Source organism: Alligator mississippiensis, chromosome 10 (genome assembly GCF_030867095.1).
Source record: "Alligator mississippiensis isolate rAllMis1 chromosome 10, rAllMis1, whole genome shotgun sequence".
NCBI lineage: Eukaryota > Metazoa > Chordata > Crocodylia > Alligatoridae > Alligator > Alligator mississippiensis.
This window is the reverse complement of record NC_081833.1, coordinates 50083165-50110883: the sequence shown is the minus strand read 5'-3', so window position 1 is coordinate 50110883 and position 27719 is coordinate 50083165. Positions and strand designations below refer to the sequence as shown.

Here is a 27719-nt window from a genome sequence, read left to right as displayed (position 1 = left end):
CGCGACCCTCCAGCCAATTCACCACCCACCGGACTGTGTAGTCATCCAAGTCACAGCCTCTTAACTTGTACACCAGTATGGGGTGGGATACTGTATCGAAGGCCTTCCTGAAGTCTAAGTATGCAACATCCACCCCTCCTCCTGTGTCCAGGCGTTTCGTAACCTGGTCATAAAAAGAAACTAGATTGGTCAGGCACGATCTGCCTGCCATGAACCCATGCTGAGTTCCCCTCAGCATAATTTGTCCTGCCGGGCTCTCACAAATTTGAGCCTTGATAATTTTTTCAAAGACTTTGCCAAGGATGGAGGTGAGACTGACAGGTCTATAGTTGCCCGGGTCCTCCTTCCTCCCCTTTTTGAAAATGGGGACCACGTTGGCCCTTTTCCAGTCCTCCAGGACTTGGCCCGTGCGCCACGAGCGTTCAAATATTCCCACCAGTGGCTCTGCAATGATGTTGGCTAGTGCCTTCAGCACCCTTGGATGGAGCTCATCTGGGCCTGCCGACTTAAAGGTATCCAGTTCTTCCAAATGACTCTGCACCATTTCAGGGTCTACGCATGGAAGTCTGGCATCTTGCTGCTGCCTCTCTACAACCCCAGTGAGAGACTTGTTGTGCCCCTCACTTAGGAACACTGAGGCAAAGAACTCATTGAGGAGTTCAGCCTTGTCCCCCCTGTCTGTCACCAATTGTTTCTGCCCATTTAGCAGGGGTCCTATTCCTCCCTGGGCCTTCCTTTTACTCCCTATATAATTTCTTGTTGTCTTTTACTTGGGTTGCCATCCTCAGCTCCATGGTAGCTTTAGCCCTTCTAACTGCCTCCCTACAAGCGCGAGCAGAGGAGGTATATTCATCTTTGGTGATCTCTCCCTGTTTCCACTTTTTATGTGCTCCCCTTTTGTCCCTTAGGCTGCTCTGGATTTCTCTGGTCAGCCAGGGAAGCCTCCTGGCCCCTTTCCCTCTTTTGCCTCGCTCGGGGATCGTCTTGCTTTGTGCCCAAAGGATCATTTCCTTAAGGCACAGCCACCCTTCTTGGGCTTCCATCTCTTCAAATCTCCTACTTTGCAGTGCGTCCTTGACTAATCGCCTGAGTTAATTGAAATCAGCTTTCCTAAAGTCTAGCACTTTCACCCTACTAGTTACCTTACCCACTCGCCGTCTTATGGTGAATTCTATTATTAGGTGATCACTGTCCCCCAGATGGCTACCGATCTGGAGGTCTGCTACCATGTCATCTCCCGTTGCCAATACCAGATCCAGTATGGCATTCCCCCTAGTGGGACCGTGTACCTCCTGAGTCAGGTGGAGGTCCTGTACACAGGTTAGAAACCTGCGTGAGCGGTGGGACTTTGCTGTCTGTGACTCCCAGCAGATGTCTGGGTAGTTTAGGTCCCCCATGACTACCGCCTCTTTAGCTTTTATGGTCTCCGAGATTTGCCTCAGGAGCCCCGAATCTCTTTCTTCTCCTTGATGTGGGGGTCTGTAGAAGACTCCTACCACCAAATCCCTTTCTCCTTGCCCCCCATGTAGCCTAACCCACCATCCTTCTACTTCCTCATCCTTGGATTCCATCTTGATGAGGGTTGATGTATATTGATCACTGATATAGAGTGCAACCCCTCCCCCTTTCTTCCCCACCCTGTCCTTTCTTTACAATCTATAGCCCTCAATATGTACCGCCCAGTCGTGGGATGAATCCCACCAGGTTTCCGTTAGCCCCACTAAGTCATAGGTGTTTAGTGCAAGCAGGAGCGCTAGATCATCCTGCTTGTTTCCCATGCTCCTAGCATTAATAAATAGGCACTTGAGCCCTGAGACTGGTGCCTTTGCTGCCCCCCCCACTCTGAGTCCCAAGGGACCCTTTGATTCTTACATTCTCGTTTCTTACCTGTGCCATAGTGCTGGCCTCCCCATGGCTTTCAGGTTCCCAATGCTCTCTTTCTTCAGGCTGGGCTGTCCTTGTGGGTGCCACATGGTTTGGTGGTCCACAGCTTTCCCCGCCCTCATCTTCCCCTCCCCCCGACGAGCCTAGTTTAAAGCCCGCAGGAGGAGATCTGCCAACCTAGAAGAAAACACACGCTTACCTTTGGGGGACACGTGAAGCCCATCCCAGCTGAGCATGTCCCTCGTCGTGATGTGCGGGTCATTGTCCAGGAAGCCGAAGCCTGCCTCGAGACACCACTGCCGAAGCCGCCAGTTGGTCTCTCGGATGCAGTTCTCATGCCGTCTTCCGCGTCCGTTCACTGGTAGGATGGAAGAGAATACCACCTGTGCACCGAACTCCTTCAGCACGCCGCCCAGAGCACTGTAGTCCACCATCAGGTGATCGGGGGTTCTCCTGGCCGCATCATTAGTACCCACATGGACTAGGACCAAGGGGTAGTAATCGGTGGGCTTGATCCTGGCCTGGATTACCTCCATCACATCCCAAATCTTTGCTCCAGGGAGGCAGCATACCTCTCGTGCTGAGGGGTCCTGGCGACAGATGGGCCCTTCCATACCTCTCAGGATGGAGTCGCCTATGACGAGCACTCGTCGCCTCCTCCTCTGGGTCCTCTTGGACCTCTTGATCAGTTTGAAGTGTGAAGAATGTGGTGTTTCTTCCTGCCCAAGGGTTTCCTCCTCCCCTTCCATCTCCTGCAGGATCGCCAGGGCCTCGTACCTGTTCTCCAGTCGAACTGGAGAAGCTGGTACCGATTCTCTGCGAGCTGCTCCGGTCCTGGCTGTGACTGTCTGCCACTCTGCTGCGGAGGGCATTCCCCAGGCTGCTTCTTCCTTCGGTGCCTGGTCCTGCAGGGAAAGGAAATATCTGTCAATTTCATCCTCCACCTCCCTGATCCCCCTTAGCCTGCTAATCTCCTCCCGGAGCTCCCTCACCTGCGCCCCCAGAGCCCCAAGATGGGCACCTGCCGGACAGGTGTGGGGGCCCCCAATCTCTGCCCCCCCAGCCCTGCTGGGGATCCTCCACAGGCCAGGAGGTAGGGGGACATCAGCTCCCCCATGGGCTCAGTCTGGGTGGAGGCCTCAGACCAGCCCCGGTTAGCCTTCTCCCCCTGGGCAGAGGCCCTAGCAGCACTCCTCGTCGACACCATTCTGAGCTGCTGTTTGTAGACCTGTGTGGTGTCTACTCCCTACCCCTACAGGAGTCCCACTCCTGGCCCTCCCGGCCCGCCCGCTGGTGCGAACGCCTGCGCAAACGCTGGCGCGCTCTCACAGAGCATGTCTGTTTGCACGCTCTGTTCGTGCTGCGCGGCTTGGGAGCGCGGCTCCCTACCGGCTCAGCTATATGGGACCCAGGGGGCTTCCCCTCCGGATCCGGCTCAGCTGCACCGGGTTCCTCCGCCCCACTTACCTTCGGGGGATCAGCTGTTGCTGCCCCCGCTGCCGATTCCTCTGCTGCTGCTGCTGCTGCTGCCGCCGCCGCCTCCGGTCAGTCAGTTGGTTAAGGGGGCACACGTGCGTGCGGGACACATGTGTGCTTGGCTCCTCTGCTTCCCGCTGCTGGTTCCTGAGTGCCCGTTGCTGGTTCCCAAGATACAACTGGACCTGGACAGGTTACAGGGGTGGGCAAATGAAAATAGGATGGGATTCAACACTGACAAGTGCAGGGCACTGCACTTGGGCAGTAAGAACCAGCAGCATACCTATAGGCTGGGGAACTCCCTTCTTGAAAGCACAGTGGCAGAAAGAGATCTTGGAGTCATTATCAATTCCAAAGTGAACATGGGCCGCCAATGTGAGGACGCAGTCAGGAAGGCCAACCACACCTTGTCATGCATCCACAGATGCATCACAAGCAGGGCCAAGGAGGTGATCCTCCCTCTCTATGTGGCACTGGTCAGGGCACAGTTGGATTCCTGCATCCAGTTCTGGGTGCCGCACTTTAGGAGAGATGTGGCCAGCATCGAGAGGGTCCAGAGGAGGGCCACTCGCATGACCCAGGGACAGTAGGGCAGACCCTATGAGGAGAGGCTATGGGACCTGAACCTGTTCAGCCTTCACAAGAGAAGGCTGAGAGGGGACCTGGTGGCTGTCTACAAACTTACCAAGGGGGACCAGTGGGGAGTGGGAGAGACCCTGTTCACCCGTGCACCTCCCACAGTAACAAGGAATAATGGCCATAAGCTGTTTGAGAGTAGGTTCAGGCTGGACATTAGAAGACACTATTTCACAGTCAGGGCAGCTAGGATCTGGAACCAGCTTCCAAGGGAAGTGGTGCTGGCTTCTACCTTGCAGGTCTTTAAGAGGAGACTTGACAATTACCTAGCTGGGGTCATATAAGCCCAATACTCTTTCCTGCCCAGGGCAGGGGGTCAGACTTGATGATCTACTTAGGTCCCTTCCAACCCTACATCTATGACTCTATGAATCTATGAACAGCTATTCACCAGGGCACCCTTGGAGAAAACTAGGAGTAATGGTCACAAACTCCTGGAAGGCAGTTTCAGGCTCAACATTACAAAAAACTTCTTCACTACTAGAGTGGCCAGACTGTGGAATAAGCTTCTTCCAGAGGTGGTGCAATTGCCTACCCTGAAAATTTTCAAGAAAAGACTGGATGGGCACCTTGCTGGGGTCACCTGTCCCCAGTTGTCTTTTCTGCTTGGTGCAGAGGGCTGGACCCAATGATTTTCTGAGGTCCCTTCCAGCCTTACAATCTATGAATCTATGAAACTTGGATGACAATCTGAAAACCAGTGAAAGGTTTGGAACATTACCATCAGAAAAGGCTTCGTATCCTCGTATTGAGGGAGTTCCACCACTGCTGATGAATGTGTTTCCCATGCACAAGGTTGTGCCTGTATACTTACCTCTATGTGCCTCTATGGTAGTTTCCGAATTATTTTACCCCAGGTTAATGTAGGCTGCATAACTAACTGCATGTCTTAGACTGCATTAATATACAATGACTATACACCTATGTAACCACCCTGGGTGTGGTCCTAATGCCTATGAGATAAAATATCCCAAAATATGCACACACAATGATGCGTTCTACATTCAATGTGGCCACATGGGAAAGAGATCTTGGAGTAATTGTGGACAGTTCACTAAACATCAGATCAGCAGTAGTCAAGAAGGCAAATAAAACATAAGGAAGTTTTAAGAAGAAAACTGTAAATAAAACAAAAAATAGCATTATGCTCCTTTATAAATCTATGGTGAATTTACATCTTGAATACTGTGTGCTATGCTCATCCTGCACCTCAAAAAAAGGTGCTCATCCTGCACCTGTACCTTTTATAGCTCAGCATGTAGCAGAGCTATAAAAGGTACAAAGAAAGGCAACACGGATGATTTCAGGTATGGGGGAACATTCATATGAGGAGAGACTGATAGGCTAGGACTTTTCACCTTAGAAAAGAGACACTTAAGTTGGGGACATGATAGAGATTTACAAAATATTAAACAATGCAGAGAAAGTAGATAAGGATTTGCTGTCTCTCAATACTAGAACTAGGGCACTGAAGGCGACTTATGAGTGCCGCTACAGGGTACCCACATCTAAAGGCCTACTAGTGCCAACACACTTGGGTCTTTCCCCTATTCTGTAGTCTTTCCTGGCATGACTTGATATTAAAATTATTAGGGGAGGCTGCACAGAGGTCAAGGCATGCTTTTGAAGAGGCAGGCCCTGTCTGGTCCAAGGTTCCCCCCTGGCCTCGTTCCAATTTTACTCTTACTAAGCACTCTAGCTGGGGTACTTGGCTTGCTTCCTATGCAGTTCCCAGATTCTCTTCATTTGGGGCTGCTTCCTGAGTCCTCTCACTACAGTTTGGACTCCAGTCTTCACACCTGTCAGAGAAGGTTCCAACCCTGATGGCTTCCACAGCCAGACTGACTCTTTTGGCCTCAGTTCTGGGCTTATACAGGGCTCTCTGGGTCACACAACTCCTCTACTTCCCCTCCCTGGGTCATCAGGGTCTGTCTGGATCTGTTTGCCATCTTGCTTCAGGTTTTCCTGCCTGTAACTTTGTCTCTGGCATCACCACTGAGGCACAAGCAGAACTGGAAGTGGAAGTAGAGATGAAGTGGAAGGAAGCAAGAAGGAAGAGGGGAGAAATCAGAACCACATAACCAGGAAACCAGGGGGAAGGGAACTCTTCAAGGGAAAGAATGCACCAGGTAAGAGAGGAAAAGGTGGAGGGAGGAGGGTGATGGAGAGGGAAAGGGTCAGGTACTCCTGGATCCCCTTCCCATTCTAGTAATGGGGTAGGGGCCGTTTTACAGTCACACAAAATGAAACAATCATGTAATAGGTTTAAAATTAACAAAAGGAAATTCCTTTTCATGAGCAAATCATGAATGTATAGAATTCATTGCCACAAGATGCTGTAGAAACTAGTAGTAGAACTCAGTTAAATGGAGACTGGATATAATATTTGAGGAGAGGTCCATCAGTAGGTATTGAGTATGGTAGATACTAGTGCAGACTCTGAATCAGAACTTCATATACTTTTGAGTGCTAGAAGCTGCATGGCAGAGGAGTGGGTTGTGGGAAATTCTGGACATGCCTGTTCACCTTCCTCTTCAGCAGTGCTGGATTTAGGCTTAAGCTACTTAAACTACAGTTTAGGTCCTCACAATATGAGGAGCCTCTAAATAAGAAAAAAAAAAAAACCTGACTCAATATCAAGATTTATAATAACCAGTTGGTAAATAAAGGAGATAAAGGAGATATGTGGAAATGACTCTCTAAATATGGAAATTTTCATTCTAATATGACAAAAATATATATACACTGGATTATTTTTTATCATATGGAGCCTCTTAAATTGGACATAGCTTAGGGCAGGGGTGGGCAAAATATGGATCGCAGGTTGAATCCAGCCCACCAGGCCATTTTATCCAGAGTGTGGAGCCCCTAAAAAAGTTGGAAAATGTATCTGCCCCTGGCTGCCTATCAATGATGACAGGAGGCAGGGGCAGTAGGACCCAGGGGGAGCCCCTACAGGATTAAGCAGCTAGAGCAGCAAGTCTAGCCTGGCCCTGCCCCCCTCTAGACCCCCAACCTCAAGCTGCAGCCAGAAGCCTCTGCCCAGCAGGGGATTCTGGAGGCTTCTGTCCTGGGACTGCTCCTGCTCCCTGCACTGAGGTAAATACAGCTAAGGAGGTGGGGAGTGGGGAGGCAGGGAAGGACCGTGGGCAATTGCCTCAGGCCTCAGGACCATCTGGGCTGGCTCCTGCAATCACGGTGCTACAGCTGGGAACTACATGATGCCAAAGCATGATGGGCGGGCAAGTGGGACACTGGGGGGCAGTGGGGAAATGGCTGCAACTGTCGGGGGAATGGGCGGTGAGCAGGGGAGTGGAGCATAGTGACAGCCAGGTTGTAGTGTGGGGCCCACATCAGTGTCAGTGGGGCCCAGACCAGGGTAGCAAGAGCATGGGGCTGGGCTGTCAGGGCTCTGTGGAACCAGGCTGCATTGCTCAAGCAGGAAGAGGAGACAGCCAGCTCAGCTCCATAGAGCCCCTGGAAGCCTGGGTCCATACTCGTGCCACCCCACTCTGGGCCCCACTGGCACTGGTCCCAGTGCACTGGCACCATGTGTTTCCTAGCTGCAGTGCTGGCATAGCAGAAGAAGCTGGGACATGGTGCCAGAGCAGCCGGGGAGTGGGGGAAGTGGCAGGAGAAGGGCAGCAGTGGCAGATGCAAGCCAAGTGGCATCAAGCAGCAGCACAGGTCCAGTGCCTCAGGGTCAGGAGCAGCAGGAGTGCAAAGGCCAGGCTTGTAGGAGTGCTGGGGACTCTGCCTGCTGTGCGGGGGGACAGGCTGTAAGCAAATCCTCCCCTTCCATGAGCCATGATCCTCCCAGACACCCTCTCCCCCACACACTCACAGCCCTTCACAAAATGCACCCCCACACCCATTCGCCCTCCCACAAATCTCATGCATACACCCCTGCACACCCTACATACCCACCCACTCTCCCACCCACACCCTCCCACACTATACAAGAGTAAGACTTCATTTTTAGATATTATATTATCACCAACATTACACAAACACATATGAATCAGGACAAAAATATTTTTTTAATGAAATTAATGAATGTTGGGGTACATGTTTGCTTTTTAGAATATAATTTGATATTTTTCTGGGTCAGAGATGGCAAAAACCCTTGCTGAAAGGAGTATTTCCAGGGGATAAGGGGAGGGACTTCTGGTGATAAAGGTCAGGAGTTAGAGGGCGGACTTCCAGTCCCAAGATGGCAACCAGGGGCTGGGGCACCTGGCAAGGGGAGGGCTACCCATGTGGCCCTCGATGGCTTGCCAGAACTCAGTAAGCCTCCACCCTAAATAATTGCTCACCCCTGGCTTAGAGCCTCAGCATGTCATAATCCAGCACTGCTCTTCAGTTTCCACTCTGCCACTTTTTGAGACAGCACACTAGGTTTCATAGACCTGAGTCAGTAAATGCCATTTCTTATGTTCTTATGTTATTCTTAGCGCTAGTAATCACTCACGTCTGATGTGCCCCCCATCCTGTGACCGGAAGCAGGTTTTCCTAGGCCTTGCTTTTATCACACACAAACCTTCAGCAGAGCAGTACAAAACACATAACTAGAGCTGAATGTCTCTTCTTAATGTTTTACTACAAAAAGTGGAATCATTAATATTATACCTTGGAAAATATGGACCTGTTCTCTTAAGGGACTATTGTGCCCATAGGGTTTGTATGGCCTAGGCCTTGCATAAATGGGATTCTCAAATGGGATTCTCAATGTATTTCTCTCGTGAGTCTGGTGGATTATGCTGAACTACAAGGGGAGCTTACACCTTACTTCCATATGCATCTCCTTGAAGAGATAGGTCATGACATTTTTCATAAAATGCAGTTTGTTATTCCAGACAAGATTCCCCCTCCCAACACAGTACTTTCAGCATAAATCCTATTCTCCCTTCAAATACCCCTCCAAACCTTAATTTTTCTTTTAAAATAAGTCATCTGAATAGCAGCACTTGCCCTGTTTGTTAGTAGCATTGATAGACAGACCAAGGAACAACTGGCCATAGAGACACAGGACTCAGTTTCTGCAGAGTGTAGAAAGATGTGGGAGCCACAAAGGAACCATTCCCCTCACTCCAATTCTGGATGGAGCAGGCATTATTTTGGCCTGTTTTCTAGTTCAGTGAAGACTCAGGTTTCTCCCAATCCTTGCCCTATCAACCAGACAGGAAACTTATATTTTCATAGTTTCATAGTAGCTAGGGTCAGGAGGGACCTGAACAGATCATCTAGCCTGATCCCCTGCCACAGGCAGGAGTGAATGCCGGGTTCACAAGACTCCAGACAGGTGATCATCCAACCTCCTCTTGAATATGCCCAAGGTAGGGGTGAGGACCACTTCCCTGGGAAGCTGGTTCCAGATTTTGGCCACCCTAACTGTAAAATATTGCTTCTGATCTCTAACCTAAACCTATTCTCCATCAGCTTATGGCCATTGTTCCTTGTCACCCCAGGTGGTGCTGGGGAGAAAAGTGCTCTCCTATTTGCTGTTGAGCTCCCCTGATGACCAGGTCCCTCCTCAGCCTCCTCTTGCTGAGGCTGAACAGGTTCAGGTCCCTCAGTCTCTCCTCGTAGGGCCTGTCCTGCTGCCCTCTCACCAAGTGGGTGGCCTTCCTCTGAACCCTCTCCAGGCTGGACACATCCATTTTGAAGTGCGGCGCCCAGTACTGGACGCAGTACTCCAACTGCGGCCTGACCAAAGTCACATAGAGTGGGAGGATCACTTCTCTGGACTGGCTTGAGATGCATCTTTGGATGCATACCAAGGTATGGCTGGCCTTGCTGGCTGCAGTCTGGCATTGATGGCTCATGTTCATCTTCGAGTCAGTAATGACTCCACAATCCCTTTCTGCCTCTGTGCTTCAAAAGCGGAATTCCCCAGCCTGTATGTATGCTGTGGATTCCTTCTCCCAAGGTGCAGCACCCTGCATTTGTCTATGTTGAACCCCATCCTATTCTCATCTGCCCACTTTTGTAGTCTGTCTGAATCTAGTTGCAGCCTCTCTCTCCCTTCAAGTGTGTCCACCTCGCCCCACATCTTAGTGTCATCAGCAAACTTGGACAGCGTTCTTTCCACCCCCTCATCCAAGGCGCTGATGAAGCAACTCAAAAAAGAGGTAAACAAAAGCTGGGTTGAGTCATTTTTAAACCATCTGGCACTACACCTATGTCAGAGATAACCCTTCCTGACTGTTTAAACTGCCAATTTAAACTCTTTTGTGCCAGTGAATAGAAGTGATAACAGGGCACAAGGAAAAACCCTGAATTACTTCTTTCACCAACAGAAATGGTCGTTCAGGTTAAGTTTTAAATACATCAGCAGGGAATTTGCTTAGGCACTCTGATCTAGCTGATCTATAGGATAAATAGAAAACTCTAAGCTCCATTTCCACTAAGACAGAATTTTTAATTAGCACTAAATAAGTAAAACCCTGTATTTAAAGTGACTGCTTCAAATATAAACACCCTTCTTCGATTTTGAAAGAAAAGCAAATGGACTTTGATTTAAGAGCAAGTCATATAAGTATGGTACATTTTCTCAGCAAAAATACCATTGATAAGGATGTTCAGCATATAGACTCACTAACCTGATGGACTGTAACAGCTTGAAAGCAGTCATTATGTCCTATTAGGGTACACAAACAAAAAGATTCTCTCAGCACACCTGGATATGCTCCAAAGCTGTTTCACTGCAGAATAGCTAAAACCAAAATCTGCATTCTAATAACTGTCAAGTTGTTATAATTTCACCTAATCTATTTGTTATTACCTGATTAAGCTTTCTAAGACTATCAATTAAACAGGAGATAAAGCAGTGTTAAAAACTTACCAAAATAAAATCCACTGTCAAAATCTAAGTGTGAAGGTCTGATCTTAACCAAATATATCAACAATTAAGGGACACATTTTCAAAGGGGTCCCTGCTCAGTACTTATTTTGTAAATGCAGATTTTTATTCACAAACAATTTTGGTCAACAATTATACAAATTAGATGCCCATTACCTGATATGTAGGTGCAATCAAGTAGTTAGACATTGTGCTCTCTTATTTTTGCCTGTGATTTATGTGTGCAAGTCTGTACCAGCAATATAGGCACCAAATGACAATTTATTTTTTTGAAAATGTACTCCTTCAAGACCATGGCATGCAGAGACCACCTAACATTGCAGTGAATAAAAGAGGCGGGGGAGGGAGCAAAATGGTGGAGTCAACTGAAGAAAACAGGTCTGTAGGTGTTTAATCTGTTAGTTTATTTTAGCTTCTTAAAACCTTCCCTCCCCAACTTTTCAGTGCTTTCAGAAGTCTGTTGGTGAAATATTGCATATCCACATTTTGCACACTAAAATTCTTTGCCCCAAGACTCAGCAACCAAATTCAGTAGGGTTTTGCCACTTGCTTCAGTAGAAGCAGATAATGGCTCCCAACATAGGCAGATTCAGGATTTTAAAAAAGGCTGCATGGGAGCAGTGACAGGCACTGCAGGGGTAGCTGCACTTCCCCTCCTGTCAGTCACCCCCCCCTATACCCACCAGCAGGGTCAGCAGACCATGCCATGAGAGCAGCAGCTGGGGACTTTTTTTAAGTCCCTGAATCAGGAAATAATCTCTCCACTCTCCAATTTTGCCATCCATTCCCTTCCCCTCTGTGTTTCTAGCACCTTCTATGCCTTCCCACTGTCCCCCTCAGCCTCTTTGCTCCTGCCTTTGGATGTAGGAAGAGGAGACCGACCTGCCACCACCATTTTCCTAGCTGCTCCTGCCCCACTACAGCCAGGGCTGTGAAAGGCAACTGCATGAAAAGCCAGGCTTGGCAAGAGGCATCAGTGGCAGTAGGTGGGTTCCTGCTCTTTGCACCTCTTCCTGGGCTGACGGGGAACACCTGGGGGGACTGGGCAGAGAGAAGGAACTCACCCATCACTGCTCTTGCCACTGCTGTACCCACTTGAACCTGTTTCCCTACACATCCCAGCTGGAGCATGCCAGGAATGGCTGTGCAGCTCCTTCCACTACCAGGTGAGCTGGGGGCAGGGCAGTGGTAGGCTAGGGAGAGAACGGGACAGAAGGGGCCACTGAGCATGGAGGAGAAGGGAGTGGGTGCCAAGACTGGGGAGAGAAGGGGGAGAAGAGATTCTTACCTGATTCAGAGACTTAATTAGAAATTCCCAACTGCTACTCCTTTATTGTTATCCAAAAGGAGGTTGTGTCTACGTCACTGCATTCCCTCTGGATCCATCTCTGACCCCTATTATATTATATCCAAACTAAGCAAAGTAGGGGACTTAAAGAAAGCTTCGTTCATACACAGATTTAAAACCCCATGTCTGTACTATTTGTCCAAGACAGCTGCTTTTAGAAAAGACCAGTATTTTCTGGTCCATTCCTATACACACTTTTCCAGAAATTCACAAAAGGCAATAACATGAAGGCAATAATCTTCATGGCTAGGGACAGACATTAAAAACCCGGAGCCTGAATTGATTCAAACTTTACAGGTTACTCTAACCTGCCTAGGTTGAACCAGTTTGTAATAGGACATACATTCTCCCTGGACTGAGGCAATATGAGCACATGCCTGCAGTTTCTCAGACCAGGACGCAGGGGACCCTAAAGCATGCCCAGCTGCAGGGAAACTATGCTGGGGGGGAGGGGTGTGGTCAGTCTGGGCTAAACTGGCCAGGAAGAGATTTAATTCCCCCCTCTCTGACCCACTGGCAGGGACCCGAGCTGGGTCTGCAGCAGCGAGGCACCATGACCACTGATGCAGAGGGAGGAAGGAAGGAGAGTTAGCCTCCCCTCTATCTCCACTGGCAGCCACCACTCACTCTGTGCTTGGGGCCTGCCCCCTCCCAGCAGGAGGGGACTTATTCCACTAGACACTGCCCCAAGCACAGACCGAGCAGTGGCTGCAGCTGGGCCGGGCAGACCTGACTCCAGTGACCCAGGGGCAGAGCAGGGGACTGCACTCCCTGCCCCCCCACCAGGGGCCCACTGCAGTGGTGGGGTGGGGGCATGGCCAAATGCCAGCTGGCAGGACATTTCGGGGGAGGGGGGGGCAAGTCCTTTGATGGGGGAAGTAGCCTCTATCATAATGTCAGGGAGCACAAGCCCCTTCCTGGTGGTGGCACTGTGTTGCAGGATGGGCAGACCTGCAGCAGGCTGTGCATGGCAACACTGAGGTCTGGAAGTGGCCAGAGCCCTGTAAGCCCTGCAAAGCACCCCTGTGCTCCACAGCAACTCTGTCCACCCCACAGTGCAGCCCACTGCCAGGAAGAGGCTCATACTTGGGGAAACCAAGGGGCACTTGGGGAAACTGAGGAGTTATTCCCCCTCCCTCCAGCATCCAGTGGAGGGGACAGCAGGGGGCTGAGCGCTGTAGCGATGGCAGGCAGACCTGGCTGCTGGTGGGGGTAGAAGGGAGATTAACCCTCCTCCCTGCCTCCCTCTGTCAGGGGCCATGATCCCTCACTGCTGCAGCAGTGAGGGGAGAGTTCCCAGAAGACCTGGTGCGGGTCCCTGCCTGTGGATGGAGAGGGGAGAATAAAACCCTTCTCTGGCCAGATCCCTGCCTCTGCCTGTCCCTGCTCTGGCTGGGGAGAAGAGGGGCAGGGACAGCCCAGCTGGGCTGGAGCAGAAAGCCCAGCCCAGAGAGCATGCCAGGATGATGGAGGAGTCTGGTTTAAGTTAAACCAGGAAGGGGTCTTGGACAGACATTACATAAACCGGTTTGACCCAAATCAGTTAAGTCTGATACTACATTCAACCAGGTTTATCTCAAACCAGTTTTGACCATTTTCAAACTGGTGTATATGCACTGAATATCTGTTCTGTTACAGGTTTAAACCAGTTTCTGATCACTTAAACTGGTTTATGTGTGATGTCTGTCCTTAGCCCATGAGACTACTTATGTGGTTAAAGGTATGCAAATGCTAAGTGCTTTGCTACCTAAAGTAATGAGTTCAAATGAGTTTAGACTTGAAGCTTTGTTCCCACAGAAATTTGTCTATGAGAGCATAACTATGGACATCACTATCCTTCAGTTAAGATTTGTTTAACTGGAGTCTAAAACTGGTTGTTCTACATTTTAAATATGCAAATGAAATTTATGGGTAATAGGTATGGAAACTGTAGATGCGAAGTGGGATGCTCATGTGCATGGGAGCACGCAGAATGCTATACCAGGATTCTTTCACAGAGATCAGTCCTAAATTAACTGAAAACATTAGAAAATTGAAAACCTTTGTCATTTTTATAGAATCTCTAGAACTGGGGTGTCAGACATAGGCAGCTGGCCCACAGAACCATTCCATCCAGCCTACCAGTAGTCTAGTGGTCTACCAGAAGTGCATTGAAGCAAAATTCAGGACCCTAGATCCTGATAGATATGACTATAAGCAGTAGCCCCTGGCTCTGCACTGCCATGTGAATGTAGCTCCATGAAGCTACATGCCCCTGGCTCTGTGCCACTGCTTGGCCAGAACTCTGAAGGAGAGTAGATTTAGATTGGACATCAGGAAGAAATTCTTTACAGTGAGGGTTGCCAAAATATGGAATAGACTTCCAAGAGAGATGGTGCTTTCACCTACCCTGGAGGTGTTCAAGAGGAGGTTAGATAAGCACCTGGCTGGGGTCACTTGACCCCAGCACTCTTCTAGAGGGGGTGGGGGTCGGACTCGATGATTTAATAGGTCTCTTCTGAACCTAGAAACCTATGAAATCTATGAACTCCATGTTGTCAGGCAGTGGCATGGAGCTGGGGATGTGTGGCTTTGTGGAGCTGTGTCCATGTGGCAGCACGGAACTCCAGCTGGTCAGCAGTGCCAGGGGCATGCAGCGGTGCAGAACCAAGGGAATGTGGTGGCACAGAACCACACTGAGAAGCAGTGTGAAGCCAGGGGCATGAATTACCCAAAACCCAGGGATGGGTGATAGTGTGGAGCCCTAGTCAAGCAGCAGCATGGAGCCAGGGGCATGCAGCTGCAAGGAGCTGCATTCAGGCAGTACCATGGAGCTAGAACCAGGTGCACACAATGGCATAGACATGGACATGACTATGGATAGCAGCTACTAGGGCACGCACCACTACCTGATCACGGTTTCAGGCAGCTGCATGCCTCTGGCTTCATACTGCTGCCTGGTCAGAGCACTGTGTTGGTATGTGCCCCTGGCTCCTGGCCAACTCATGCCTTTAGCTCCGCACTGCTTGAATGTGGCTCTGTGTAGCCACTTGGCCCAAACCCACACAGCTGCCTGAGCATGGCCCCACAGATCCAGCCCAGGAAGAACCTCTGCAATCTGGGTCCAGCCAGGGGCTTGGGATAAATTTGACACCCTTGCTTTAGAAGAAAGCCCCACCCAAATAAACCTTCCAATGTATGCTTACCAGTACTTTTAACTGTAAGGACATTTACATAACAAGTTTGAAAATGCAGATGTCTGAACAAATTATTTCAGAAAAGAACTGAACATGATACATATGCCCACATTTATTAGAGAAAGAATACATTGTTTTACACTTCTTCTCAAAAAATAACAGGTATAGGAAAATTAAAGGAAATGTTTAGTATGTATAAAGTTCCAGATATATATTAAAATGATGCAATGTCCAACAGATGGGAGAAAATAGTTTGTTTATTACCATATTCTTGTTACCATAGGAAACATGCTTCCTAAAGGCTTTATAAAGGATGCCAACCTCCCCAAATGTGGTTGATGATTGAAGGTTGGGTTAAAAGAAAGGCCAGATTCTCAGCTCAGTTTCAAAGGAATTATTCCAGTTTTCAGCATTTGAGTATCTATCTCACATGAAACAAATTTAACAATTCAATTAAAATTAAAATACCTTGAGTTTGGACAACAAGCATAGAATCTGCTAGAACAGAATTTTTAGCATGACTGCTTATATGATTTTTCCATGCAAGTTGTAGACTATTTCTTAACAATTACTGCATTAAAAGATACAACTGAAATGGTCTTTTTGTAATTTACAGATTTTTAAAGGATGTTTAAATTATAATCTTTCTGGCACATAAAATATTTCAGCTCATTATTGATTTAACAGAAAGGAATCAGTTTTGTAAAAAATAATTCTAGAAGCAAGGAAGATGAAGTTGCAGGCTAGGAAGATGGCAGCAGAAATTTAGAGCTTACAGGAGAGATTGACAACATTATTAAATTTCCTTCTTATCTTGGTAATTTTATCTTGATTCCAGGCCAGCCAGGCTTTGATCATATGTAAATTAACTCTCCTGAAGGGAAGTGTGTGTGCGTGTGTGTGTGTGTGTGTGTATGTGTTTGTGTGCGCGCACGTGCGCAACCAAAAAAAACAGTAGCAAGAATCAGAAATGTGATATTTCTTCATCAGTCCTAGGATCATTTTGTAACTGTCTGTAAGAAATGGAAAAATGGGGGAAAGTGGAAAGGCCCCTGCTAGCAGGGAGGGAAAAAAGACATTTTTTGAATTATGAAAATCCAAATGCATGTAATTATGAATCTGAACAGCTATTTCCAGACTGAAAAGATACCAGAGTAATTCAAGTAATGAAAATGAATAAGAGCAAGTAATGGAATTGTCTGTAGAACACAAATGCCATGGCTACAATTTCCACACAGATGGAAAAATGGGGAAATGAGTTCTTAAAAATAATGTGGAGGAACTGCAACGATATATGAACATTAACATTTTTATATCAGATGCATCAGTGATTATTTCTGGCCTTCATCCTGCATGAAGAGGTGCTAATGTATACTTTGTGCCCCATTCCACTGTTGTACTATTAACTTCAGTGGGAAAAGGAGCAGGTCGTAAATCCATTTAGCAGGAGCAGAAACTTTAGATAAAGGGGCCCATGCTTGTGGTTCCAGGGCAGTGTTAGACTTTAATAATTCATGCGGGAATGATTTCTTTTACATATATGCATAGCATAGGAAAGATGTGCCTTATACTGGAAATGCTACCTTATTATGTGATCCTGAAAAGAACAGAGATAGTCTTGATTGCATGGGAAAATTCCAGAACTAAACACTGTAGGATTCAATATTTTGGAACTGCAGACAGGGAAAGAATGGAGCAGAGAGAAGAAGAATACTGCATTACATAATGATTTTCAAGCTTTGCATGTAAAGAATATAAAAAAGAGGGAATGTATTTAGAATGTAGTAGGGCTTCTAGTTAAACTTTTTTTCCTTTAAAGACTTTGAAAGTCAAACTATTCTTCAAACTACTAGAATTTCAATAGGAGGGTGAAATATTCTCATCTCAAGCAATGGATAAGAAACCATTTGGCAGATGGTCAAAAGTTTAGGAAAAGCCACACAAAGCACAACAGGATGAATAGAAAAGTGGCCTCAAAGCACTGAAATGGAACAACAGAAGTTAGGAAAGGTCATTCACAACAGTAAAACCATTGAACATTTTAATCACAGGCTGATTCTCTGTTGCTTTGCACCTTGTTTTACCTACACATTTGCACCAATTCAAAGTGGGTGCAAATCATTATTCAAATGTGATAGCATTACTTACCCACCTGCCCTGTTTAAAAGATTACACAAAGGTTTGGGGCAATACAGAATCCAATCCTTTGTTTGGGTAACATATATACATATGAGTTAACGGGAATGAAGCTTTGTATAAATATTTGTAAAGAGTCCACAGTTTAGCCATAATTCAACTGAAAAATGAAAAAAAGAAAACATGAGGGAAATGTCTTTTCTGCTTTAGAGATATTTGTTCTAAGGGTAAGAAACTCTTTTCACCCACATATTTATACCTTAAAAATCAACTGCCATTGCTATTCACTTGTGCATCAGCTTGCAAGGATAACTGGAACATTAAAGAGTAAATTCAGTTTTCACCAATCAAAATGAAGATTCAGGGATGTTTATACAGGAATAACTAGGAAAGAGTAACTGACTGACTGGCTGTCATAAAGGTAACAGTGAGAGGAATAGCTTTTAAAAGTGGTAGATTCCACTTGCTGTTAAAGTAAAATTCACAGAGATCAATAGGAAATAATGCATATTGAGTCTTGCAATTTAACCCTTACATATAAGGCAATGATAACAAATCTAAACCCAACAAAGTTTTCTTTTTTTAATTTTATTTTTCAATATTTTTCCCCATCATAACACAGTCTGGCAATAAAAATGAAGAAAAAAATTTTTTGATCTGATATAATGGTTACATAAAAAAAATTAACATCACAAAAATAGGTGCTTGTGTACTGACTAGAAACTGACATCTTTCACCACAGATAGGAAGTAACAGTAAGGGAGATTACAGCTGTTGTATTTTCTCTAATATAAATTGTCTCAACCTTGTGTGTTCCTCAATGGGTGGATCTACACATGAAATTAATGCAATGCAATAAACTTTGGAACAGTTTGCATTGTAGTTACATGTGCTCTTGGGGCAGCAACAGCTCTGGGCCGGCAGCAGACTGGGGTGGCAGAGGGGCTGGCTGGGGCACAAGGGTACAAAACCGGCAGAACCGTGCGGCTGGGTGGCAGGCAGCCCCCATACTTTAGCATGCTCATGCCCCAGCCAGCCCCTGTCACCATTTAATAACTCAGCCGTAAGATAGGACTGTCCCTAGTAGTACAAAGATAAAGATGACGAAGATGATGAAGACACCCCTACCTGACCCGTGGTAATTTTCTGCAAGTCCGAGCATGCATGGCATGGGCATTCCCTGGGGATAACTAGTGGTGGTACAAGGTGTGCCACTTTTAGTTGTCCCCAGGGAACCAAATGTCCACGCACATCTGGACACGGCCAGTGAGTGAAAAGTACATCCATGGAATTAACTCTTTTTAGGCTTTAAAATGGCATATAATTTTACACTGTTTTATTTCTTATAGTATATAGGTTTTGCCTGTGGGATCAAAATAGGGAGATGAACATTACCAAGTCAATAATATTGCTAATAAAATACTAAGATCTATAATAATAGTCTAATAATAGTAGGTACATTTGATGATTTTGCTAAAGATGGAAGAACTTAAAAAAGAGTAAACCTCTATATGAAAAAGTAACAGAAGAACAGAGCTTTATGTAGATTTAAAAAAAAATACCTTTCAACACCATCAAAATAAAAAGCAAGAACATCACCTTAAAAACAAGGTCCTGGCCACACTTACCTGGAGTGCCCCACCTTAATATAAGAAATAGATAACCTTCTAAGATCTAGAGTAAAAGCATTTTTCCCCTTTTCTCAGTAAAACAGACTGCTCCCAGGTCATTTTCTTAAATGTATATAAAACCACTTTACCCTCATAAGAGGTCCACAAACAACCAGTGTTGTTCAATAGGGAGAGAAATTGATACCTGATATATATTTTGATCTTTACTCAACCTCCATTGAAATGCTTTTTGCTTTTTTCTTCTCATTTGCTAGGTCATCTCCTCCGCCTCTAATGGCCACTGAAGACTGGAATCATTTTTATTAACTTCAGGGACCACATTCAGTAAGTGTCCTGAGCTTTCACCTACTTACATTTGATAAATGCATTGCTTCATTATCTCTCCTTTCACTTCTACTTAAGTACATCACTGGTCCTAATATCTGTTTTGGCAGACCTTCCCCCTATTCCCCCTCGCCCAGTTTTGTTCTTCTCCCATAATAATATGCAATGAAATATCTGAAACTCCTCAGAAATAAGTTATGTACTGTCTTATGAAATAAGTCTCCTCAGATAGCCGAGACATGACATACATATATGATAATGTTGTAGCCATGATGTTCCAAAAAATATACTAGATGTAAGGAAACTTGTGGGTCATATCTTTTACTGGACAACTGTATGGTTGAGATAGATTTAGGGTGCAGAAAGAAGTGACAATTATTACCTGCTCTGGTCACAGAAAGCAATCTATAGCCATGGCCAAACACAAGTGCATGGCCAAGAGTGGTGCAGCAAGACAGGAGCCAGGAGCTGGCTTTGAGGAACTAGCTCTGGTTTGGCCCTTTCAGGCACTGGGCCCCTGGCCCCTGTCTGGCTGTGCCACTCCTGGGCAATGGGCCCCTGGCCCCTGTCTGGTCACAGCCTTCTTGGGTGCTAGTCCCCTGGCCCCTGTCTGGCTCTGGCCTCCACTCTGTCCATTCCAGGCTAAACAGTTGCTCAAGTCTTGAGTCTGCCCCTGGCAGGGCTCCAGGTGACTGCATGCCCCATGGGCACCAATGGAACCTCTGTATACCACCCCTACAATCCCAACCCAAACCACTGGTGTAAAACAAACTCCAACACTAAGCCTATAACATACATAAACACAAAGGCTTAAGGTTATCATATTTCTTGGTCCAAAAAAGAGGACACCTGTCATGGGCAAGGGGGCAAAGCGGGGTGGGGGGGCAAGGGGAATATGATGGGGAGGCAATGACACACCAGTGCCCTGCCCCTGCCCATTCTGTTGCCCCTCATTGACAAGTCTCACTGACAAGCCACCCCCCCAGCCCTGCTGCTACCCCTCACTCTGGACTCACTGACCCCAGCCCTGCCAGTGCCCCTCACTTCCAAACAACAGTACCCTGCCCCCCTACTCCCTGCTGGTGCCCCTCACTCACAACCTGCAGCCCCCTGGTGCTGCCAGTGACCTGCACACCCAACCCACAGTAACCTATCCCATCCCCCATGCCCCTCGCTCCTGATCTGAAGCCCCCTGACCTCTTGCCAGACCTGCTGGTGCCCCTCATTCCAGACCCACAGGCCACTGCCTCCACAGCCCTGCTGGTGCCCCTCACTCCCATCCTGCAGACTCCTGTTCCCCCATCCCTGCTGCCCAAGTGCCTCCCACTTTGCACAAGTGCAGGTGCATGTGTGCATATGCACACACAAAACACTCACACTCACTCTGACTCTCTCTCTCTCTCTCTCTTACCTAGGAGCTTGCTGGAGCCTGCATGGGGAGCACATAACCCCCAACAGCCAATCACATTGCCTGCTGCTGCCACCCCCAAGCAGCCAGCCTGTGAGAGCAGAAAACCTGGACATTTGCTCTTATTTTAAAAACTCACCCAGGCACAGCACAGGGGCCCAAAAAAGAGGATATGTCTGGGAAACCCCGGACATATGGTAACCATAAGGATACAATATAAACATAAACAGGAAGCAGCCTTCTGCCCCTTTAAGAGGGAAATCTTTCCCTCACTCCTCATCTAGGATAGCTGCCCAGCCCTGGGATATATCCTAGTGAGCTCCTGTAGCCTCATCAGGGATCCATAGGCACAGTCCCGTCAGGAGCCCTGCTTCCAGGAGCTCTTTACCTGTGGCTAGCCCAAGCCTCAGGCTTATATCCCTCCAGGGCCCTGCCCCCTTCCACTCCAATTGCCTCATTGCCACAGTGACCTGCAGCTGCTGCACCCTGCCTGCCCTGCAGTGCTTCCTGGCTGGGCTGTTTCTGTCTTAAAGGAACAGAGAGACCCAGACACCTCCCCTCCCCACCAGTGGACAACCCCCCACAAGGACCAGCCAGCCCCACTGTCTGAACCCACCAAAACATCTAATCCCACAATACACTCCCAGTGCTGGTTTTACCAGTGTCCACTGGTGCTGGAAGACAATAGAAGTAAGTTGGGCTGGGGTTTGCCCCATCCTACCAAGCTCCCCCCTTTCAGAACCACCAGCCTCCCCAATCCTCCTGCCTTTCCCCACATGTCACCTTACCTCTATCATGCTCCTGGGACCTGTGAATACTAGTAAAACTGTGCCCAAGATGAGTTTGTGGAATCAGGGGCAGTTCAGCAGCATGGGGCTGGAGAAGTTTCAGGTGGGGTTAGAGAGATTTAAGATTCTCTCTTATCCTGCTAAACCCCACCCCTGCAATCCCTCCACCCTTCTGCATATCCCACTTGCCCATCCAATCCTATCAAACCCTCCTGGACTCCACCAATTCTAACCTCCCCAGATGTCTGTATGTACCCTAAAGGTAAACGGATGTCTTTATAAGTGATGTACAGAAAGACTGCCTAATAACTGTAGCTGCCCTTTGCCATAATTTTACAAAAACTCATTTGTTTCCCTTATAACTGTGATATGGGGGGGGGGGGGGGGGGGGAGCAGGAGGGATAAGTGGGCCACCAGCCCTGGCCATTGATCTAGAGGGGGCATAAGAAAAGCATCTGTTGCTATGGCCCCAGCTATCACTGTCACCCAGAGCATATAAACTGCCCGCTGTGTCTCTGCTTTTCTATACTTGCTAGAAGTAAAAGAAATTGTCACTCCTGTATCTCTCTCTGTTTACAGTATCACAATAATTACCCTTAAATTAACCTATTTAAAATTTAACACTATTTTTTCTTTGGAGATTAAATACTAAAGGTGTCTACACTGCTCCTGCTACTGGTAGCTGCTTCTTATACACAACATACAAATTTAGAGTATGGTATTCCAAAAAAATAAAAAAAGTCAACTCTGAAAGCCCCATCCAAAAAATGTACCAAACCAACATGATGCAGACAATTTTTAGCCTCCTCCTAATTGGTTTCAAAGATGAAATTTATATAATCTGTTAAAACAACGTGGTAGGCACAATGTTTTCTTCAAAGTTCTATTATATCTTTATTGCCCAACTCACCAGGTTCTTGTGGTAAACATAAGTCTTAAGCAGTGAAACTGCTTTTTGGGGTTTTTTTTTCCCCCCCAGGCAAAGTAAGGAAAACAGCCTTTTGTTTAACCATACCTCCAACAACATTTGCATAGAAATATTGTTCAAGTCTCTGAGTACATATTGCAAAATTATCTTCTTTTTCACTACCTTGGAAACTGTCCATATTGCCATATGTAGCTATTTTATATCTGCTGTTTCTTTTCTTTTAAAACCCCATCCTTGTTGCCAGTTTTCTCCATTATGTTTTTGCCATCCTCCAAGCAGTTAAAAAAAAAACCCAATAGTAATAATCTATGTGAAAAAGCAACAACAGAATAGCACTTTACTTACTTTGAACCCAGAACAATAATTTCCACAAAATAAAAACCTGATCATATACACCCCTAGAAACCCTTTGTCTGAAAATTGGAAATAGGAACCCCCTTAAAATTTAAAATGATAACACGGTTTCTTTTAACACAGTACATCATCTGAATACTTTTATAGCCTGACTTTCAAGAATCAAGCTGCATACGCCTGTAAATGTATAATAGACCACAGAGATCTATGGTATGTTCAAATCTCTTCAGTCATATCTATCTATGAATTCTCAATTTTTATATATATATATATATATGTATATATATATATACATATATATATATATATATATACACGGTGCACATAATATAGATATGCATTTGTATGTCATCTAATTTTTGAAAATTAGGCTTCATGTCCTCAGCAGAAGTTTACAGACAGACTCAAGTTAAGCCTATTTGGAACATGAGTTGGAGACTTTAGTAGAATTACCATGGATTACCACTGACGGTAGTATCTAGTCCTTAATATAACAAATGGGATGTTAGCCAGGAGAATGAGCTTGAATAATTTTCCTCTTATGAAAAATATAAAATAATCTTTAGCTTCTGTCTAGATATGAATGAATAGGAAACAGATCAGTGTTTTAACCAGAGGAATCCTGGCCTTCATATGAAACAGACAAATTCTTCCAAAGAGAAGTGTTTCTTAGTGTGGCATTAATTTTTCTTTCTTTCTTTCTTTCTTTCAAGATGGCCGCCGACAGCTGAAGCCCTTCTAAGCTCCTCCAGCTCAGGTGCTTTCAGCTCGTTGCCTCGCACTCCCTGCCCCGCTTTTCCTGTCCCCCCCCCAAAAAACCCCTTGCCTCTCCCCACCCTGTCCCTGGGGACCCCCCCCTGCCCCTTCCCCCCACTTTCTGAGCCTTTTCCCCTGGGCTCTGGCAGCCTCGTTTGCCTCTGCCCCTCCCCCACCCCCGCCTGAGTTCTCCCTGTGATTTCTGCTGCCTCCCTCCCCCAGGGCCCCTTCCCTTGGTCCCTGCCATCTGCCCCTGCCTTGGGGCTTGCCCTGAGCCCCTGCGGGGTTGCTCTGCCCCCCCTCAGGCCGATTTTGGGGCGTTTTCAGCCCCCTCCCAGTCCCAGTCCCCCCTGTCAGCCTGAGGCTTTTTTTTTTTTTTCTGCGCTTCGCAGTTTAACCCTGTCCTGGCGAGGAATGGCGGCTCCTACGCCTGGCAGCTGGCATGAGGATGTCTCTCGGGACCTCCCACTGACTCATGGCCTGAGGGTTCATGCCCCTCTCCATGTGGGGCTCGAGGCTTGCGTGGAGGCTCTGGCCGCCCTCCTGGGATGGCGTACCATCTGCTACGCGGGGCGCGTGAACACGGTCCCGATGATCTATTTGAGCAAGCCCGCCTTGGTTGACAGGGTGTGTGCGGAGGGCCTGGACATTGCGGGCATCCACTACCCTGTCACGCCCCTAGAGACTCAGGCAGTGAGGGTGGTGATTTCCAACGTCCCACCGCACGTTTCCGATCGGGAGCTGGCCAGGGGACTCGAGGCTTATGGGGTTCCTGCGAGTCCTTTTCGCCGCCTCCCGATGGGAAACAAGAACCCTCAGGGCAAGCATGTCCTGTCCTTTCGGAGGCAGGTCTTCATGCTCCTCAAGGAGGGCCCCCAGTCGCTGCCTCGCTCCCTGAGCCTCACGCTCGAGGGGCGGCGGTTTATTATCTATCTATCTGTGGGAGAGACCACGTGCTTCAAGTGCGGGGGCTCCTCCCACCTGGCCGCGCAGTGCCCTCGGGGCAAGGCGGCCGGACCATCGCCGCCTGCGGCAGCGCCGAGAGACGGCGCGTCGACCTCTGGGGCACGCGGCAGGCCCAGGGAGGCTGGGAGCTCTTCCTCCCGACCTCCTTCCCCCCCCATTCCATCTCAGGGGACCGGGGTCTCCAGCGGGAAGCCATCGTCCAGCCGAGGGGCTGGTGCTACTACCATGGCCCCACCGCCCCCTCCCCCGTCTGTGGCGCCCCCTGCCCTCGGTGCGGCAGCCCCACCAGGTGGAGAGGCGGACGCCTCCCCTTGCCCCCTGCCTGCCCCGGCCGAAGTGGCTGGGGTGGCCGGGGACTGCGGTGCTGGAGCCTCATCGGATGATGGGGCTCGGGCATCCTCCCTACCACCCGAAAAAGAGAGGGAGATGAGGGGGGCCTCTCAGGACACCCCATCCCTGACAGACCCCTCCTCGGCCAGTGCCGAGGACCCCCCCACTACAGAGCTGGACCCCGTTCCGGCTGCCACACCACCCGCCCCGTCGGATGTAGCCACCGACGAGGCAGACTTAGCGGGTGGGGGGGAGGGGCCTTCAGGGGTCCCCCTCCCCTCGCCTGTCCCCCAGCCTCCGGAGTCAGGCGGCAGCAGGGATAGTGGCGAATGTCTCTCTTCCGGTGGCCTGGCCCCGGGGGTGGCGGGAGAGCCCGCTGCCCCTTTGGTCACGCCCCAGCCTACCGGAGCAGATGGGGACGTTAGCGAGATGGAGATCCAGCTCTCGGAGTCTCGCAAGAGACGTCTTGAGCGGGATGGCCCCTCCCCCCCAAGAAGACAGGGAATGTCCTCGTGGAGCCGGTCCTCGACTCGGACGACGAGAGGCGGCTGATGTGCCTGGACATCGAGGGGGTTGACGCTGCAGTTGCGGGCGAGCTCCCGCCGGGGGTGCGGCCTCGCCGCTCTTCCGTAGGCAACATCCACCCCAAGCTGGCGGAGCCCCCCTGGGTCTCTCCTGACTATGGGGGACTCCTGTCCTTGCTGAAGCTAACCAAGGGGCAGAAAAATGTAGCGGGGCACATCACCCAGTGGTGTGCGGACCCCAAAGTGTTTGTCAAGGCTGCCAGGGCGGCAGTCAAGCTCATGAAGCAAGATCGGGGCACACGTCAGATGGCCTACCGTCTGGACAAGCTTGCCCAGAGGGTGAGAGTGGAGTGGGGCCTGGGCGGGTCCCTCGACTAGAGTAGGGCACGGTAGGCCTTCCCTGACCTGTCTGTATTGCCTTGCTCTGCTCTTGGGTGCTCGCTCTTCCACCCGCACTCTGCTTTGCTCCTCCTCTCCCACACCCACCCCCATGGCAGCCACAACCATTGGCACCTTCAACGTCAACGGCTGTCGAGACGCGGTGAAGCGCGAGGCCGTCCTGGAGCTCCTGCGGCAGAAGAGGCTGGCCATCGCCTTCCTACAAGAGACCCACTCTGACAGGTTCAACCAGGCGGCCTGGCGGGCTGCCTGGCGAGGACAGGTGTTCCTGAGCCACGGCACCAACCTCCGCGCGGGGGTCGCGACACTCTTATCGCCGCAGCTGCAGCTTGACGCGGCGGTGCCGCGGGAGGTCGTCCCCGGCCGCCTGCTGACCGTCCGCGTCACCCTCGCACAACACCGTCTGCTGCTCGTCAACATCTACGCGCCCTCCGATGGCCAGGAGAGGGTCGCTTTCTTTGAGAGCTTGGCTGCCCTCCTGCGCGACGCTAGCGAGGATGATGACCTGCTCCTCCTCGGGGGCGATTTCAATTGCACCACTGCCCCGCGCCTCGACCGCACAGGGCCTGAGCCCCACCTGCCCTCCGCTCGCAAGCTGCAAGCTGCCCTGGAGGGGGCAGACCTCGTGGACGTCTGGCGAGCCCTGCATCCCGATGCGCGCCAGTACACCTGGGCCAAGATGAGTGCCGGCGGTCTCACCATGGCTCGCCTCGACCGCCTTTATATCACCAGGCACCACCTGCCACTCCTGCGCAGCAGCCGCATCGCTCCCTCGGGTCTATCAGATCATGGCCTGGCCTTCAGCGAACTGAGCCTGCCGGGGAGAGCCTGTGTACGGGCACCGTATTGGTGTTTGAACATTAGTCTGCTCCAGGACTCTTATTTCCGGGACTGCTTTGCCCACTTTTGGCGGAGGTGGGAGGCTGCGAGACCGAGGCACTCCTCCTGGAAGCTGTGGTGGGACGTGGGCAAGGTCCAGACCCGAGCCTTCTGCCAGCAGTACACCCAGCTGGCCACGAACGAGACGCGCCGCCGTATCCGGGAGTTGGAGGAGGACGTGGTGGAGCTCGAGGCTGCTCTGCTGGCCGCTGGCAGCGACGCGGCACTGAGCGAGAGCCTCCGGCTCCGCAGGAAATGCCTGCGCAACTTGGCGGAGAGCGCGGCCCGCGGCGCGAGGATCCGCGCCCGCTGCCAGGAGCTGGTGGAAACCGACGCCCCGACCCGCTTCTTTTTCGACCTGGAGCGGCGGCGGGCAGCGAGCAAAGTCTTGGACCATCTCAAGACTCCTGAGGGCCGGGTCATTACAGAGCCGGGCGAAGTCCGCGAACGTGCCGTCGCCTTCTATCGCGACCTGTTCGCGGCCGAGCCGTCGTGCCCCGAGGCCACGCGGGAACTCCACGAGGGCCTACCGCGTCTCGATGCCCTGGAGGCCGGCGAGCTGGAGCGGGACTTGTCCCTGGAAGAGCTGGCGGCCGCCACGGCCGGCCTCGCCTCCGGCAAAGCCCCGGGCCTCGACGGGCTGCCTGCCGAGTTCTACAAGACCTTCTGGCCTCTCCTCGGCCCCAGCCTCCTGCGCGTTTTCCAGGAGAGCCTCGCCGACAAGGTCTTGCCGATCAGCTGCCTCCGAGCGGTGCTGACCCTGCTGCCCAAGAAGGGAGACCTGGGCTACATGAAGAACTGGCGGCCGGTCTCCCTGCTGTGCGCGGACTACAAGATTCTGGCCAAAGCGCTTTCCACCCGCCTCCGCGCGGTCATAGCCTCTCTCACCGGGCCCGAGCAGAGCTACTGCGTGC

The 27719-nt window shown here is 49.5% G+C and overlaps 1 protein-coding gene and 1 long non-coding RNA gene across 2 annotated transcripts in view; both read right to left on the bottom strand.

Moving 5' to 3' along the window:
- Window positions 1-3163, bottom strand: part of LOC109285671 (uncharacterized) — a 41623-nt gene extending 38460 nt beyond the window's left edge. The window contains exon 1 of the mRNA XM_059713276.1: window positions 2084-3163. Within this exon, the coding sequence (XP_059569259.1) occupies window positions 2084-2756 (673 nt within the window). The 5' untranslated portion in view covers window positions 2757-3163. The remainder of the gene's footprint in view (window positions 1-2083) is intronic.
- Window positions 3164-3253: 90 nt separating this feature from the next.
- Window positions 3254-27719, bottom strand: part of LOC109285681 (uncharacterized) — an 86974-nt gene continuing 62508 nt past the window's right edge. Inside the window, exon 3 of the long non-coding RNA XR_009455037.1 lies at window positions 3254-3545. This is a non-coding gene — a long non-coding RNA (uncharacterized LOC109285681). The remainder of the gene's footprint in view (window positions 3546-27719) is intronic.